At 43.8% G+C, this 16,125-nt stretch overlaps 1 protein-coding gene across 2 annotated transcripts in view; it reads left to right on the top strand.

Moving 5' to 3' along the window:
* The window catches only part of cntn2 (contactin 2), a 96,661-nt gene extending 85,223 nt beyond the window's left edge, over nucleotides 1-11,438 (top strand). The window contains exons 17-23 of one of the 2 annotated variants that reach the window (XM_080890329.1): nucleotides 535-605; nucleotides 1,080-1,314; nucleotides 2,836-2,951; nucleotides 3,616-3,802; nucleotides 4,530-4,642; nucleotides 5,797-5,965; nucleotides 6,945-11,437. In XM_080890329.1, the coding sequence (XP_080746455.1) occupies nucleotides 535-605; nucleotides 1,080-1,314; nucleotides 2,836-2,951; nucleotides 3,616-3,802; nucleotides 4,530-4,642; nucleotides 5,797-5,965; nucleotides 6,945-7,054 (1,001 nt within the window). In that variant the 3' untranslated portion in view covers nucleotides 7,055-11,437. Of the gene's footprint in view, nucleotides 1-534; nucleotides 606-1,079; nucleotides 1,315-2,835; nucleotides 2,952-3,615; nucleotides 3,803-4,529; nucleotides 4,643-5,796; nucleotides 5,966-6,944 lie in introns of both variants that reach the window. The other variant, XM_080890330.1, reaches the window with a different exon arrangement.
* Nucleotides 11,439-16,125: the final 4,687 nt, after the last annotated feature.

Here is a 16,125-nt window from a genome sequence, read left to right as displayed (position 1 = left end):
GACCATCGCTGAGCTCAGGCTGGAAAACTCTTAGGTACAGAAACATGTGCTAAAGATGTTGTGTTGGATTGAGGTGTGGTGAGCTTGGAGGCAAGTTCATTGGATCAATTCCTTCATCATCCAGGAAGTGCCTGCAAGCTCTCACATCCTCATGCACCAGGAGGAGCCAGCGTAGGGTCTGACAGCAGGTCCAAGGATTGAGCCGTTGCACTGTAGAGGTCTGTGCATCCTCCTCCCCGGACCATCAAACCGCTCACGTTAAACAGTGTCACAGGCAGTATATATGCCCGTGTACAGCACCATTCATTTCATTAACACTGACGCATATGAAACTGATTAACAACCCACTCTCCTGAGCAGGAAGTTTCATTGATTTGATGCTGTACTCTATTTTTTCTGAGAGTATATAAATACTAAAAAAGATTTGGTGTGTCACTGTCTCTTGAAAGCAGTACTTTCCAGTTTTCAAAGGCACTTTGGTACATTGATCCACACTCGTGGTTCATCTTGTGTCTTTGTCCTGTTGGCCCTCAGCTCCCACTGTGGCCCCGAGTGGACTGGGAGGTGGTGGAGGAGACCGTGATGAGCTCATCGTTACATGGACGGTGAGTGGAAAGGCCAAATGGGTTTTCTCTATTTTCCAAACAGAGCTGAATTTAGGTTCATATGTTTTCAAAGTTTTTCATTCATTCGTTAACAAATAGTCATTTTCTTTTCGTTTCATTCATAAAATGTAATCTAGTATCAGGTTAGTTGTTACTGTTTCATTCTAGTGTTATGGGCCAGGTTATTGTCGGGTGTTCCAGTACAAACAGATACTGTGATTTTAGAGGCAGTGTTAATGAGACCGAGGTGTTAATCGTCCACTCTTGGGCCAGACCCAAAACGGTGGTATTCCGATTACAAGTAGGAAACAGTATAAGACACTTACAGAGATTCAATTAGACAGAAAGACAGAAACACGAGCAGTTAACCATGATCAGTACTGGAGATACTGTGGTATCACTGTGATCATGATGGTGTTACTGGGACAGCTGGGTTCAGACTTGGTGTGTGAGGATGTCTGATTTTGTCTCCAGCCCATGGCCAGAGAATACCAGAACGGTGACGGCTTCGGGTACATCTTGGGGTTCAGAAAGAAGGACACATCATCATGGACAGAGGTGCGAGTTCCACGTGTAGAGTCCTCTCGACATGTTTACTACAACAGCAGTCTGGCAGCGTACACTCCCTTTGAAGTGAAGATCAAAGCTTATAACCGCAAAGGAGAAGGCCCGTTTAGCCAGGTGGCTGTGGTGCACTCTGCAGAGGAAGGTGAGTACCGCTGACGTTCAGCTACTTCCACCACGGTGTGATCATTGTGGCAGATGTCCCAGTGTCCGTCCGAACTGCTCTGATCGCATCACTGCTTTGTACAGAAGTAGTTTGTGGTGGATGTGCTTGTGCACACGAAGATGTCGACTGGTTCACTGTAAACGTTGAACTGACTCAGTGACTCTGAGCTCACCTGCACAGCGTTCTGTTTAAATGACATGAATGAACCAAGAAACTGTTTCTTACTAAACACGTTTGTGGGACCACATGAGAAGCGTGCCACGGTTCCTGTTTCCAGTGTAATCTGCTTCTATCATGGAACCAGTCCACCATCCCACCACATCCCAGCTGTAGATATGAGGTTTGAACACTGCTCAGATACTGTGTGACATTCAGTCAACAGCAGGTTGGTATTCAAAGCTGAATGTACTGGTTTCTACTCTACCAGAGCACTCTGAAGTGAACGTCCAGTTTACCAGCAGCAGCATCTTAGCATGTTGGACTTAAAACACACACGAGGTAGTTAGGGAGGTGAAATACACCAGGTGATTACTCAGACAGGTAAAAGAACACAGAGACAAGACTGATTTGCACAGGAGACGCAGAGGACAAGAAACAGAAAGAACCTGGTATCAAGAAAGCATCCATCCATTCTCCTCCTCATGTCTGAGTTTGTGGAGCAGGAATACAGAAACGCAGACGCGCTAACTCGAGTGTACAGAGCTGGAACTGAAACCACCGCCATGAACAGCTTCTGTAGCTGTTCATGGCTGACTGAAGTCTAGCCTAAAGAGGTCTCAAACTGTGGGAGTGCACCCATGCCTCTTTAACTCAGCTGCAAAGACTTTCTCATTATTACTGCAGTCTTGTTCCAGCCGCGGTCCTGCCTCTGTTTGCAGAGCTGACACTCAGTGTTTCTGAATAAACTCTAGATACTGGAAGTCTCACCTGAATGTTTAATGAGGACATTAGCTGAAGCTCCCAACCTGCACGTCTACAATACATAATCTATATAAGCTCAATTGGTTCTATATGTCGTTAGCAAGTTTACACATCTGTGTACTTAATTAAGACAAGACACAGTGGTGTGTACAGTCAGCTCCTACTTCACTTGCAGGTCCATACACCATTCTTATACTTAGAGACATGAGACAAACAACATTTCAGATCCATGCACGATGGAAGGCTGTGAGAGCACGGGGCAGGGATCAGTTTCCAGTGTTTCTGAAGATCACAAGAAGATTTCTAATGTAACTCCACCTGCAGTCTTTTCTGTAACCACTAGAGGGCAGCCATAGTTTTAGAAAGGGTCACAGTCAGCTCACTTACAACTTGACTGATGGTAGTAGTCCATGTAATGAAAAGCCTGATACATATGGGCTGGTTAATCAAGCACAGTAAGAACATGGTCAGCAAAGCTGCAGCAGAAAAGTGGACAACACTGTAAGAGTATATAATTATGTGAGACAGTGCACATACTGCACATTGCTAACCTTTTACACTCTGGCTGACTCCTCACAGAGCCAACCGTGGGACCTTCCAGCATCAATGCCACGGCACTGTCCGCCTTTGAGATCCAGGTTTCCTGGGAGCCTGTGCAGCAGCTCAGCACCAATGGCATCCTGAGAGGATACGAGGTGACGAACTCAGTGACTTCATCCCTGTAAAGCAGCATAGCCTGTAACTATCACAAATATGTGGACAACTGAGAAAACATATCGTGCAGTCACAAAAAGCTGGTCTCTTAGGTGATAACTGTGTGTATGGGACACGCACGGCCTAAATGACCACAGTAAGGAAAACGTTTCAGTAAATAATGTTCAGAATATAACAGACCAGGAAAATGTCAAAGGAAAGGAAGCTAAATAACCTGACATATTGATAGCACACAGATAGCTGGAGCAGTAGCACAATGCATGCATACTCACAGTATGTGTGCTCATTAAAGAGTGAATGCTCATCCACAGGGTGCAGCCATGTATCATCAATTTATATCAAACTACGAGCTTAAAAACAGCAGGAACATATATGTGGAGGAAATAATAGAAAATGACAGCAGTCTGATGGCTTTGTATCATGTAAAACCTTGTGTTATTTCAAACTTTGTCATGTGCTGTGGACAGCATGTGTGTCTGAAAGTGAAGGCTCTGAGTACTGTTCACATGGAGTTTATAAGACAACATTAATAATAATAATAATACCTTTGAAGAAACCCAAGGACGCTTTAAAAAGAGTATAAATGTATAAGCTGAAGAAAGACGAGTGAAAGGTCTGTAGTGATGTGTCATTGTGCGTTAACAGATCCGGTACTGGCGGCAGCACGAAAGAGAAGCAGCAGCGGACCGCGTGAGGACGGCGGGCCTGGAGCCGACAGCCAGGGTGTCCGGACTTCGACCCAGCACTCGATACCACGTCGCTGTTCTGGCATACAACAGTGCCGGCACAGGACCGCCCTCGCCACGCACCGCCGTCACCACCAGGAAACCACGTACGGGTGCAGCGCTCTCTGTTAGAAAGATGACAGCACAGAGCACGTAACATAAAGCAAAGACAACTCACTCACAGAGACGTCTGCTCTCACACCCGTGCAAAGGACACACGAACCTTTCAGACCATATACGACTGCGTTTAAATTATGCAGGTGTAACATCCAGCTGGCTGCTCGTTGGTGTTTGCGCTTCACGATAATACATCTCAGATAATGAGAATGTCATGAACACATTTATTTCTTGTAATTTAATCATAAATGTCATATTTTATATCTTCAATATTCATTACATGTAAGTGACTCAGGACTTATTTTGAATGACAGCTCATTAAAATCAGATTAATTCAATGTTTCTGTCCTGGAGGCGAGCAGGCCCCAGCACAGTGATGCCCGACAGGAAACCATCCTGCTTTGCTTCTGCTGACTGAGTCAACCACGTGCTTTTATAGGAGAGTTTACTCTGCTTACTAAAGTTAAAGCAGATCTGAAGCTTTAATCACTTCAGATGCAAATGTTCCCTTTGGAAGCTGCATTCATGGAGCAGCTGTAAAGCTGCGTCCAGCAGTCTGTGCTCTTCTAATCACCACTCTGTCTGGTGTGACTTTGTTATACAGGGTCAATACCCTCACAGTGATACACATGAAAATGGCTGCTGTTACTCAGGATGCATCATTTCTACTGAAAGGGATGAGCTCGATTCTTTTGAAATGTGCTTTTTCCTTCTCAGCTCCCAATCGTCCTCCGGGCAGCGTGTCGTGGAAGGCTCACGGCTCGCGGGTCACGGTGAGATGGGACCAAGTGACAGCCATGCACAACGAGTCAGCCATACTGGGCTACAAAGTGAGTCCTGGATCTAAATACGATTTATGTTATTGATCCCACATGTGGAGAAATAATCCGAGTGTTTGCTAGGCAAGCGCGTTGCATAGTCTTAATGCATAAGAGCTGGGCCAGGCTGTTACAGAAGTAAGCTGCTGCCTGTCCAGTGATGCAGATGGTGGTCAAGATTAGCTGTGATACACTTTCACCACCCTGTACCAGCAGCGTCACATCTGCAGGTGTTTGCAGCGTGCAGCCAATCACAGAGCCAGCCTTCCTGATCAGTTTATTTGGTCTTATTCAGTCCTGAGCACTCTCTGTGCATGCATGCTGAAGCATCATCAGCTTCTCACATTTTGGAGTTTCCCCTGGAAAATCTTAAATGGTTGTGACCCTGAGAACGTTGTTATCTTCTCCTAATATTCATATGGAGTACACGTTGATACCTGTCACCCACCTGCATGCTTATTAACAATAATAAAAGACTTGTAGTGGGATTGGGATACCAGTCAGCAGGATGGTCTGCACTGGCTGCTTGACCAAGTGCAGGAAAGCCCATTAGTCTGAGCATGTCTCCAACGTGGCCCAAGAACATTTGATCTGTGCTTATTTTAAACTGCAGCTTTTGTTCATTTGTAATGGTCCAACGTGTTCTGTCACTCTGTGGGCAGGAGGTGGTTGATATGCTTTATACATTTGAATCTGTATTTACGGTCGGAACTTAAAGCCACTTGCATGTAGCATGGTTTACAGTACTTGTGACTTAAAAGAAAGTTTGTAACAGTCGATCATAAGAAAAGAGCAAGCCTGCAATCAGAGCTCACAGCTGGACAGTTAGCAGTGCTGTGATTTGGCTTTGGGAATATAAAAATGTTATCCTGGGGAAAATCCTTCTTTTTCCTCCAGCATTCAGGGACTCGAGGATTGTCATGTCTGTATTCTGAGCACATACAGGTGTGTTGGATTAACTGCTTTCTTTCTGCTGCAGCGCTCATGCTCGGTAAGGTTCATCGTGAAACAGCTCACCTCATCGTGGAATTATGTGAACCAATAAACTGGCTGTAAAACAAAGTCAAAGATCTTGTTTATAAGCTTGTGTCATGTTATAATCACCCAAAGATAACTTTATCAAATCAACAGATAAACACTGTAAAAAGACTTTGTTCTGTCTCCAGGTTCTGTACAAGCACGAGGACCAGGCAGCTTTGAAGTTTCTGGACAAGACGAAGACGTCAGTGAGCCTGCCGCTGCCCAAAGACAAGGCTTACATTGTGTTGGAGATTTGGTCATGGGGCGAGGGCGGGGACGGGCCAGCACACGAGATTATCGTGTCCCGGGATTCAGGTGACAAATCAGGAAGCACAAACCATATATTTCTCCGGTTTAATAGTTCATTAGTTAAAAAATAGTGCAAATAATGAAAGGAAAACACTTTTTGCTCCCTGGCTGTGTTACATTAGGCCAGATTTGCTTCGTGGTTTCCAACACAGGCCTCTGCTGCAGCATCGTCTCCACGCAGTCTAAAGGTTTCTAAACTGTACAGACTCTGTTAGCTATGACAGAGTCTGCTCTAGTCTTCTTGAGGGAAACCAGCCACATGGATTTTGTGCCCCTGTATTTCCATTGGTGAAGGCAGTGATTCCAGAGCCTCTCAGTGATACACTCCCCTCCTCAAAGACTTGTTTTAGCTGTCACTTCAGTCCTCTGTGGTCTTGCAGGCCTTTTCACGCTGCTCTGCTTTTTTTAAGGTTGAGGTCGATTTGGAAAGTTTTCATAGCTTTTCCAGCCTCGTGATTGGGTCCTTCGCTTATATTCACGATGACAGTGAAAAAATGAGCAGGCCTCACCTGAATGTGGTTATTGGTCAGCTGTCCAGCTCATTTGAAGCCTGTTAACTTTGGGGACTGTGTATAGAAACATGTTTACTGTGCACTCTCAGGGACCAGTGAAAAGCCGTTATACAAACTCTATTCACCTTTTTACCTGTTTGCAGCACTTTGATTCCATGCACGTACGCTCTTATCGATAAATAGTTATGCAGAAGAAAAACGACCCCTGGAACCTGCATTTATCCAAGGCCATGTTATCTCCGAGATATGGTTTGATAAGGATATTTATAATGTTGATCATAAACATTTATGGCTTTAAATGTTAGCCGTTTAGTGCATGCTGGTTATAAATGAAGGTCAAGCCAGGAGATGTTTTTATTTGTGCACGTTTCTTGTTGTCGTCTAGGCTTCCATAGCTGTGATAGTAATGCTGTTTCAAGTCAGAGCTATAGCCACATGTACGCTGAGCTGTCCATGTGCTCTCTGTGTTGTAGGGACTGGTATGATGGTGCAGAAGGATGCCTCCTCCACACTGCCCTGTCCCCATGCCCACCTCCTCTCAGGCTTGGCTCTGCTCATTTCTGCGGTGGTGTCAGGCCTGTGATCTCGGCCAGTCGGAACTTTTTCTTATGGGTGGCTTGAAACTAATGCTCTCCTTTATGGATAGGTGGGTGTGGGTCCGGGGGTGGGAAACACGGGGATTCGCTTTTAATAATGACAAGGATCTTTGTAAAATGTCTGCAGGAGGTATTATGTTTGTGCACTGCTCTCAGTATAAACCATGCCTTACTGGGACACATGTGGCTGACACGCCACATGTGTCCTTGAAACTGTAGTTGGCAGGACTTCAGGTGTAAATGTAATAATAGAGTCAACGTGGTGGAGGTCTGCGTGTTCACACTGAGGGCAGGTTGCTTACTGAGTCTACAGGTGATGTTAGAGCATTTGTCACTTTACCAACTGAACGTGTGACGAAATACCAGAGAGGCTGATGGTCAAGCGTTCTGCTAAACCTGCCAGGTGGCGAATTAGAGACAGAATCCAGCTCTTTCACCTGCGTCTCCTGTTTGAATCACAAAGTGCTTCTCTTGTTGCTCACAGTGTGAACACAGCATAAACCCGAGGCTCTAAAGAACTGCTAACTGTTGTTTCCAGCTACTGTCTCTGTGCTTGTCTCACGTGTCTAGATGATTATTATACTGTTTGATGTCTTGTTTCATTTCAGGGAATTGAAATTTGATTGTATTTAATTCTTTGTTGATGTTTTTTTGTTTTTTCTTTGAATCGTTTTGACAGGAATGTAAAAATACTTGTGTTTGTGTTTCTCGGGTTTACTCTCAGTGTCTCTTGTGCTGATAGGCTGAGATGAAAAGGCCAGAGCAGCAGGGATAGATGACCGATCACCAAAGTTATCAGCAGTGTTGTAAACTGTCCTCACTGTAACCCCGTTATCAGCTCTTATGTAACGATTCTGCTCCACCACACTTTACAGGAAACATGTGGCCGCTGTCATGTACATTTTTATCTACAGCTCGAGAGTTAAGATCAAACATACACGTCACGTGCTGAAAACTGCTGTTTTTTTATTATTTTGTTGTTGATATACTCAGAACCTTTGACTTGGTTTGAATGGTAGCTGCTGCTTTGGTCTAAGCTGTTGGCAGGAATGCATCGTTTTGCTTTTCTACCCGTAAAACACTGCAATGCTTCAAACTGAGTTTGTACTGGACGAGGTTCTGTTGTTATTTTACATCTGTACCAAATGTTATTGCTAATGCATGCAGCGCTTAATATGCTGTTCATTGTTAATACAGTCTGTTCCTAAGTCAGTAAGTGAGAAGTCACACTGGTGGATTTTTACATTCCTGTGTTACGTCAGTCACACTGTCTAATGCTGAGTCATCGCCATCACTTTCCCCTAATCCCAACCATATATAGTAGCATTGTAGGATAAGTTTTCTAACATCATTTTATTGTAATATCCCCAAATAATCTCTTAAAGACATAAAATCCCCCTTTTAGCCACATCACGGTTTCTTAATAATCTGCTCAGAATAATCATGGAAATAGTTCTGCTGTCCTTACACAGGATAACAATCAATACATGACTGATAGCTATACAATGCAAAAGGCTTAATAAGAGAAACTGATGCTATGAGAGGAGGCTGGGGAAGCTTCAGACAGGGAGCGTGAGTATGAGTCACTAGCTTGCTTTTCTCTTTGCTGGTGTCTGATGGCACCAAGCGTAGTGGTTGTCAAAAGGCTAGGAAGGAGGATTAATTAACTATGGAATAAAAACAGATTAAAAATAAAAGACTCAATATGGTGGACTGAATAGACTTCCATACTCATGCAGATATGTGCAAGCCACGCTGAATGCACCACCTTGCTAAAGCAGTGTTGGGGTATGGATGAGCCTCGCCATCCAGGCCCAGCCAATAAGTCACTGAGCCCCTTAGCTGAAATCTGAAAGTACACTTCTACTACAACTTACACAGATGAATATCATTTGGAAATGAAAACCTAAACACCCTAATGCTGATAAGCTATTGCAGCGCAACTAGAGATCAATGTTTGATGGAGCAGCTTTGGAGCAGATTTCCCCAAGAGTGAACTATGAGCAAATGGTTGCATATACATGCCGTTTTTGTTTTGGGGTTTTTTGGTGAATAAAATGACTTGAGATGACCCCCCCCCCTTCCTCCGCCTCCATATAGGTTGGTTGCACAGAACATATGGTCTACTGCCTAAGGTGAGAAATATCTCCTCACCTTCTGCATGCAGTGTTGAGATGCAGTTGATGGAAGATGAACTTGAATGTTAGTATTTATGCTGCGAGCGCTTCTTGGCTTACTTAAGGAAGCTGTGGAAGCAGTGGATCACCATCTCTGTGTCAATCCAAGAAGATTGCAAAGCATTTAAGGCTATTACTATAGTTTTTTAACCTATCAGAAGAAGGTCACTTAAGCTTTTATCCCCCCATTCAGCCAAAGGGGAGAATGAGAGGTGCAGACATGTGCCGACAATCAGAGGATTTCAGATTCATTAATTTTTTTGACATCCTGTTATTTTCAGCTGACATTGAGAGACAACTGAATTTGGCTTTACCTCAGAGATTCTTGAATCCTTGTGCACAAGTTAAAAGATGCATTTGAAGCCTGGGGAAGCAAGAGTGGCCCAGGGAGCGATTTCATCTAGCATAAACAGAGGACAACAGAGACAGCGCTCCCAGCTGAGCGAGAGATTTACATGCTGTTTGCGCTCACCAGAGCTTACAGATGGTACAGACTTGTATATGTGAAAAGTGTAAATCAAGCTCTTGCAATTGCACAGCACTGAGCTTGAAGCTGGAGCGAGAATTGCCAGGAGAATAGGTTGTAGTCCTAACAGAAATGCTATTACACCGTAGAACTTCATGGATGATGATGATGATGATGATGATGATGATGGGATTGAAGAAAATGTTCCCCAAAATCAAAATGACTGAAAGGCAACCAACATGTAAAACGACACAATCGCACGAAAGGCGAAAACACTTTGTTTTCACTGACTGCTGCAAAAGAAAAGGCCAGCTCAAGGAGACAGCGCTCCCAAGGTGGAAGCTGACGGAAAGATTAAATCCAATCCAAGAAAACAATTAATCCACTGCTTCCCTCCAGATTAGCTGAAGAAATAATGAAAATCACTCACCCCAGAAGAATAACCTCCAAACTATGCAAAGTAATTTCCAACACTGATGTATCTATCGCGCTACCAACACTCAAATGGGAAAATGACCTGGAGTGCTCCCAATAACTCCCAATACTCCCAATAACATTTTCTCCATGACCAAAAATGCAAACATACACAGTATAAATCAATTCACCCCCAACACAAAGGATAATGTTTAAAATGGGTTTAGGGAGCACAGACACTTGTTCACGGTGCACTTCAGGGAGGTCAGACGATTACTTCACCCATGTGGTGTGTGTATAATCATCAGTAGTCACTAGTGATCACGTGATTTCCCTTTTTAATATAAATAACATGTTTAATGTCTGCAGGATGAAAATTGGATTTTTTTTATTAGAAATTCTACCGAACAATCAGGCTGGGGTCTAACCCTAACCCCAAAACATATTATTAGTAGTGCTGTCAATAGATAAAAAAAATCTCGATTAATCACAATTACTTGATCAATAGCTTGGTTGCAATTACTTTTTTTCAACTTTATATTTAAGCCTGTAACTGACATCTAAACAACATAACTCAAAGAATGTTAAATGCTTAAATCCAAAGAGAGTTTGAATAGTCTTCTTCAGTCTGTCAGCACAGGTTCTCTCCTGTGAAATACAACTTTTTAACAACCCATATACTAATAGGTAAGTATACATATATAATAATATTAGTGCTGTCAAACAATTAAATTAAATTATTGAACTTAAGTGGGTCAAAAAGCATTTCCACTGGCGCAGACCTAGTTGTGGCATGAAGCTTGATATAGCTGAAATCAAGAGATGTAAGCTTCTGTCAGATGTTTAACTCAAGCCGTAAATAATACTGGTGCTACTAATGAATTTTTCACAGGTGTTTATTGGCCAAAAATAACTGGACCAACATGTGAGCACAGATAATGATAACACCTAGCTACAGCTATCTACGTACAGACAGAAAATGATTTTTTCAAATGTTTGTGTATGTTAGCCACACTCGACTTAAGTGAGGTGATGAAGCAAATACGAAAAAATGAATCGTCACAGTCATTAGGTTTAAGTATAAAACAAAAACGTCACTAAATGTTTTGGTTGTCCACATGAATCATATACTGAAACACACCAAAATCAAGTTTCAGAACCAAACAGTGTAAAAGAGGTTTCCTGTGCTATGTTACTGACCATCTGCGAAGCCTTCGCTTTGGAAAAGAGGCTGAGAGCGACATGGGTGTGACACACAGACTGTTAAGCTATATCTCTGGTCTTTAAATACACTCAACAAAAATATAAACGCAACACCTTTGTTACTGCTCCCATTCCCCATGGGATGGACGTAGAGACCTAAAATTCATTCCAGATACACAATATAACCATCCCTCCCAAACAGTGGTCACAAATCAGTCCAAATGTGTGGTAGTGGGCACATCTGCTATATTGAGATAATCCATCCCACCTCACAGGTGTGCCACATCAGGATGCTGATCTGACATCATGAGTAGTGCACAGGTGTACCTCAGACTGCCCACAACAAAAGGCCACCCTGGAATGTGCAGTTTTGTCTCACAGCAAAATGCCACAGATGCCACAAGCAATGAGGGAGCGTGCAATTGGCATGCTGACAGCAGGAATGTCAACCAGATCTGTCGCCCGTGCATTGAATGTTCATTTCTCAACCATGAGCCGTCTCCACAGGCGTTTCAGAGAATATGGCAGCACATCCAACCGGCCTCACAACCGCAGACCTCGTGTAACCACACCAGCCCAGGACCTCCACATCCAGCAGGTTCACCTCCAAGATCGTCTGAGACCAGCCACCCAGACAGCTGCTGGAACAATTGGTTTGCACAACCAAACAATTTCTGCACAAACTGTCAGAAACCGTCTCAGGGACGCTCAACTGCATGCCCGTCGTCCTCATCGGGGTCTTGACCTGACTCCAGCTCGTCGCCGTAACAGACTTGTGTGGGCAAATGCTCACATTCGATGGCGTCTGGCACGTTGGAGAGGTGTGCGCTTCACGGATGAATCATGGTTCACATTGTTCAGGGCAGATGGCAGCTGAGAATGTCCCAGTTCTTGCATGGCCAGCATACTCACCGGACATGTCACCCATTGAGCATGTTGGGGATGTGCTTGACCGGCGTATACGACAGCGTGTACCAGTTCCCACGAATATCCAACAACCTCGCACAGCCATTGAAGTGGAGTGGACCAACATTCCACAGGCCACAACTGACAATCTGATAGACTCCATGCGACGATGTGTTGCACTGCATGAGGCAAATGGTGGTCACACCAGATACTGACCGGTTCTGGGTCCCCAGACCCCCAATAGCGCAAAAAACTGCACATTCCAGGGTGGCCTTTTGTTGTGGGCAGTCTGAGGTACACCTGTGCACTACTCATGATGTCAGATCAGCATCCTGATGTGGCACACCTGTGAGGTGGGATGGATTATCTCAATATAGCAGATGTGCCCACTACCACACATTTGGACTGATTTGTGACCACTGTTTGGGAGGGATGGTTATATTGTGTATCTGGAATGAATTTTAGGTCTCTACGTCCATCCCATGGGGAATGGGAGCAGTAACAAAGGTGTTGCGTTTATATTTTTGTTGAGTGTATGAGGAACGTATTGCAAGAAGTTTAAGGTGGATGGACGGGTCAGCAGAACACTGAATTTTGGACCTAAGTCTCCAATGTTAGGTCCGGTCAGAGCAAGATCTTTTTTGTCCTGGTTGTGGAACACTGGACCAGGTCCTTATCCTCTTGAGAGTGTGTGAGAGTGGATGGGACCAACCTATGACCAACCTGTCTACATGTGTTCTGTATACTTCGATTCAGTTTTTTTCATATAGTGCCAAATCACAACAACAGTCGCCTCAAAGCGCTTTATATTGTAAGGTAGACCTACAATACAGTGTCTGTCTGCTGAAACCAAACTGGAAGCTGGTTCCACAGAAGAGGGGCCTGAAAACTGAAGGCTCTGCCTCCCATTCTACTTTTAAATACTCTAGGAACAACAAGTAGGCCTGCAGAGCGAGAGCGAAGTGCTCTAATAGGGTGATATGGTACTACGAGGTCATTAAGATAAGATGAGATGTATGTGAGGAGCTGTCACGCTGTCGAGGCGAGCCGTGTGGTGTTGGAGGGAAAAGGACCCAAAACGCAGGCAGTTGACTGATGCAAGTGACGTTTATTTGCAAGTAATAGGGTGATGGAACAGGCAGTGAGGAGTGAGGAATGACAAATGACTAAAGAAACCTAAACCGGGAAAACTAAATAACAAACCTGAGAACATACGAAACGGTGTGTGAGGCAGAGAGACGCAGAACCAACAGGAGAACACACAGGGCCTAAATACACACAGCAGTAATCAGGGGATGAGAGACAGGAGGGCAACACAGCTGGGAGGAATCAGAGCTGACGGGACAGAGGAAACGGAAACTGGACACACTCACATGAGACAGAGACCTTCAGAATAAAACAGGAAACTCGGACACAGAGAACCAGACAAGACACTGAACTGAACAGACAGATTCACACACAGACAGTGTGACACCATAGACAGAAGTGGGACCAGGGCAGGCACAGAACAGAAACCTAAGAAATGGCAAATCATAACAGAATACATACTCAGGATAAACAAAAGCATAAAGAGTCGTCAGACTCAGGACCATGACAGGAGCAGGATTTTGAATTCTGGATTTAACAGGGAGCCAATGAAGGGAAGCAATACAGGAGAATTCTGCTCTCTTTCTAGTCCCTGTCAGGACTCTTGCTGCAGCATTTTGGATCAGCTGAAAGGACAACTTGATAATAATGAATTACAATAGTCCAGCTTAAATGTTAAGAAATGCAACCAGTGCAAATCAAGTCAATTTGTAGTATCACTCTGAGGTTTTTTTTTGTTTTAATTTAACAGTTATATTTCACACATGCAAGAAAGCAGTCCTTGTTTAATATGCTCATTAAAGAAATTATACTGGTCAAAAATGACTCCAAGATTTCTTACAGTTTACCTTCTGTTAGTCTGTGAAACCAGCACCCCAATACATGAAGTATGGATTGACTCTCTGTTTGCAAAGTCCAGTTCCTGATGCTGAGTTTTACCAGTAGGCAGTGCAGATGGAGCTGCTGGGTGAGGAGTTCTAACTGCCTCTGATGTCCACCCCTCGTATGTCTGAGGAACCCTCACAGGATCTGGGCTGTTTGCCATGTTTGCACACATTCTCTGGTACAGACGGCACAGAAGCACACACACACACACACACACACACACACACACACACACACACACACACACACACACACACACATACATATTAATGAAACTTATACTTGGATTTTTATCTTTGATTAAGAGTAAAGATGATTTACTTTTAGCAAAAGCATGAACACCATGTTTCTAAGATTTTTACAGAGTAGAGTGACCTCAGTATTTTCCCAAACAAAGCAGGGAATTAGAGATCATCATTTGTGTGTCTTTCAGACATTCCTGAAGTTTAACTAACTGGTGAGTAGTGTTGGTCAAGTTACTTGAAAACAGTAATTAGTTACTTATTACAGATTACTTCTTCAAGAAAGTAATCCCGTTACATTACTGATTACTTATTTTCAAAACTAATTGGTTACTTTATTACTTGGTTACTTTTTAAAAACATGATACACAACCTGAATACGTGATAAAGCAACAGACCTTTCAGGCCAATTCTATTTTTTCTGCCTAATCCATCATATGAAATTGAATCAAATAAAAAAGGCTCTTTTTAAAACTTGTTTTATTAGTTTTAATCTTTTAACTTTATAAGATAAGATAAACCTTTATCTGGTCATGGTAGAAAGTACAAGAGCAGTAAAAATGAAGAAAAAAAGAAAAAACAATAGACTAGAATAAGATAAGATAGAATAACATGCAGAGACAGGATGAAAGTTATCATTGTGTTTTGGATGTGTGTGTTTGTGTCACGGTTCTGGGTCAGCATTTTGAGTTTCTTATTATTATCATTATAGATCTGTTTCAGTTATTCTTGGTGAGGTGTCAGTTCTTAGGTTTTGCGTTCTCATGTGTATTGCAGTTTCTGTTCAGTGTCTAGTCTGTCTCTGTGTCATGTCTGCATCTTTGTTTAGTGGTTTCTTGTTTCCTGTCTCATTGTGAAAGTCTTTGTCTTATGTTAGTGTGTGCAGCTTAGCTCCCCCGTCTCATTAGCCCTGATCTCCCCCAGCTGTGTCTCCCTTCTGTTACCCATTCCCTGATTACCACCCTGTGTATATTAGCCCTGTGTTGTCCTCAACCCAGTGTCACGTCGTACCCTCAGATCCTGCCTGTGTGTTCCAGTTAGTGTTTTCATGTTTGGTTTCTGTTTTGTTGGTGCCAGCAATAAAGCTGTGGTTTTCAGTTATATTTCCGTCTCAGAGTCCTTGGATCCACATCTCCACCTCCCCGCACACAGAGCCCTGACAGTTTGTTGTGGAGTCTGTCAGCAGTGGGGAGGAAAGACCTGTGAAATCTCTCCGTCCCACACTGTGGGTGCCGCAGTCTCCCACTGAAGGAGCTGCTCAGTGCTGTCAGAGTCTACTGCATGGGGTGGGAGATGTTGTCCAACAGGGATGACAGTCCCCGGCAGAGATGCTGCTGCCCCAGCAGACCACACCGTAAAAGATGGCTGAGGCCGCCACAGAGTCATAGAAGGTCTTCAGGAGTGGGCCCTCCACTCCAAACGACCTGAGTCTCCACAGCAGGTACAGCCTGCTCTGCCCTGTCCTGTAGAGGGCGTCTGAGTTATGAGTCCAGTCCAGTTTGTTGTCCAGATGAACACCAAGGTACCTGTAGCTGTCCACAGTCTCAATGTCCATACCTTGGATGTCCAGTGGTTGCAGTGGAGGATGTTTGTGCCTGTGGAAGTCTACCACCAGCTCCTTGTTTTTGCTAGTGTTGATCTGGAGGTTGTTCTGCGTTACTTGTAATGCGTTACTGTAA

The sequence above is a fragment of the Rhamphochromis sp. 'chilingali' genome (assembly GCF_963969265.1).
Source record: "Rhamphochromis sp. 'chilingali' genome assembly, chromosome: 9".
NCBI classification, from domain to species: Eukaryota; Metazoa; Chordata; class Actinopteri; order Cichliformes; family Cichlidae; genus Rhamphochromis; species Rhamphochromis sp. 'chilingali'.
This window is presented reverse-complemented; position numbering and strand designations above follow the sequence as displayed.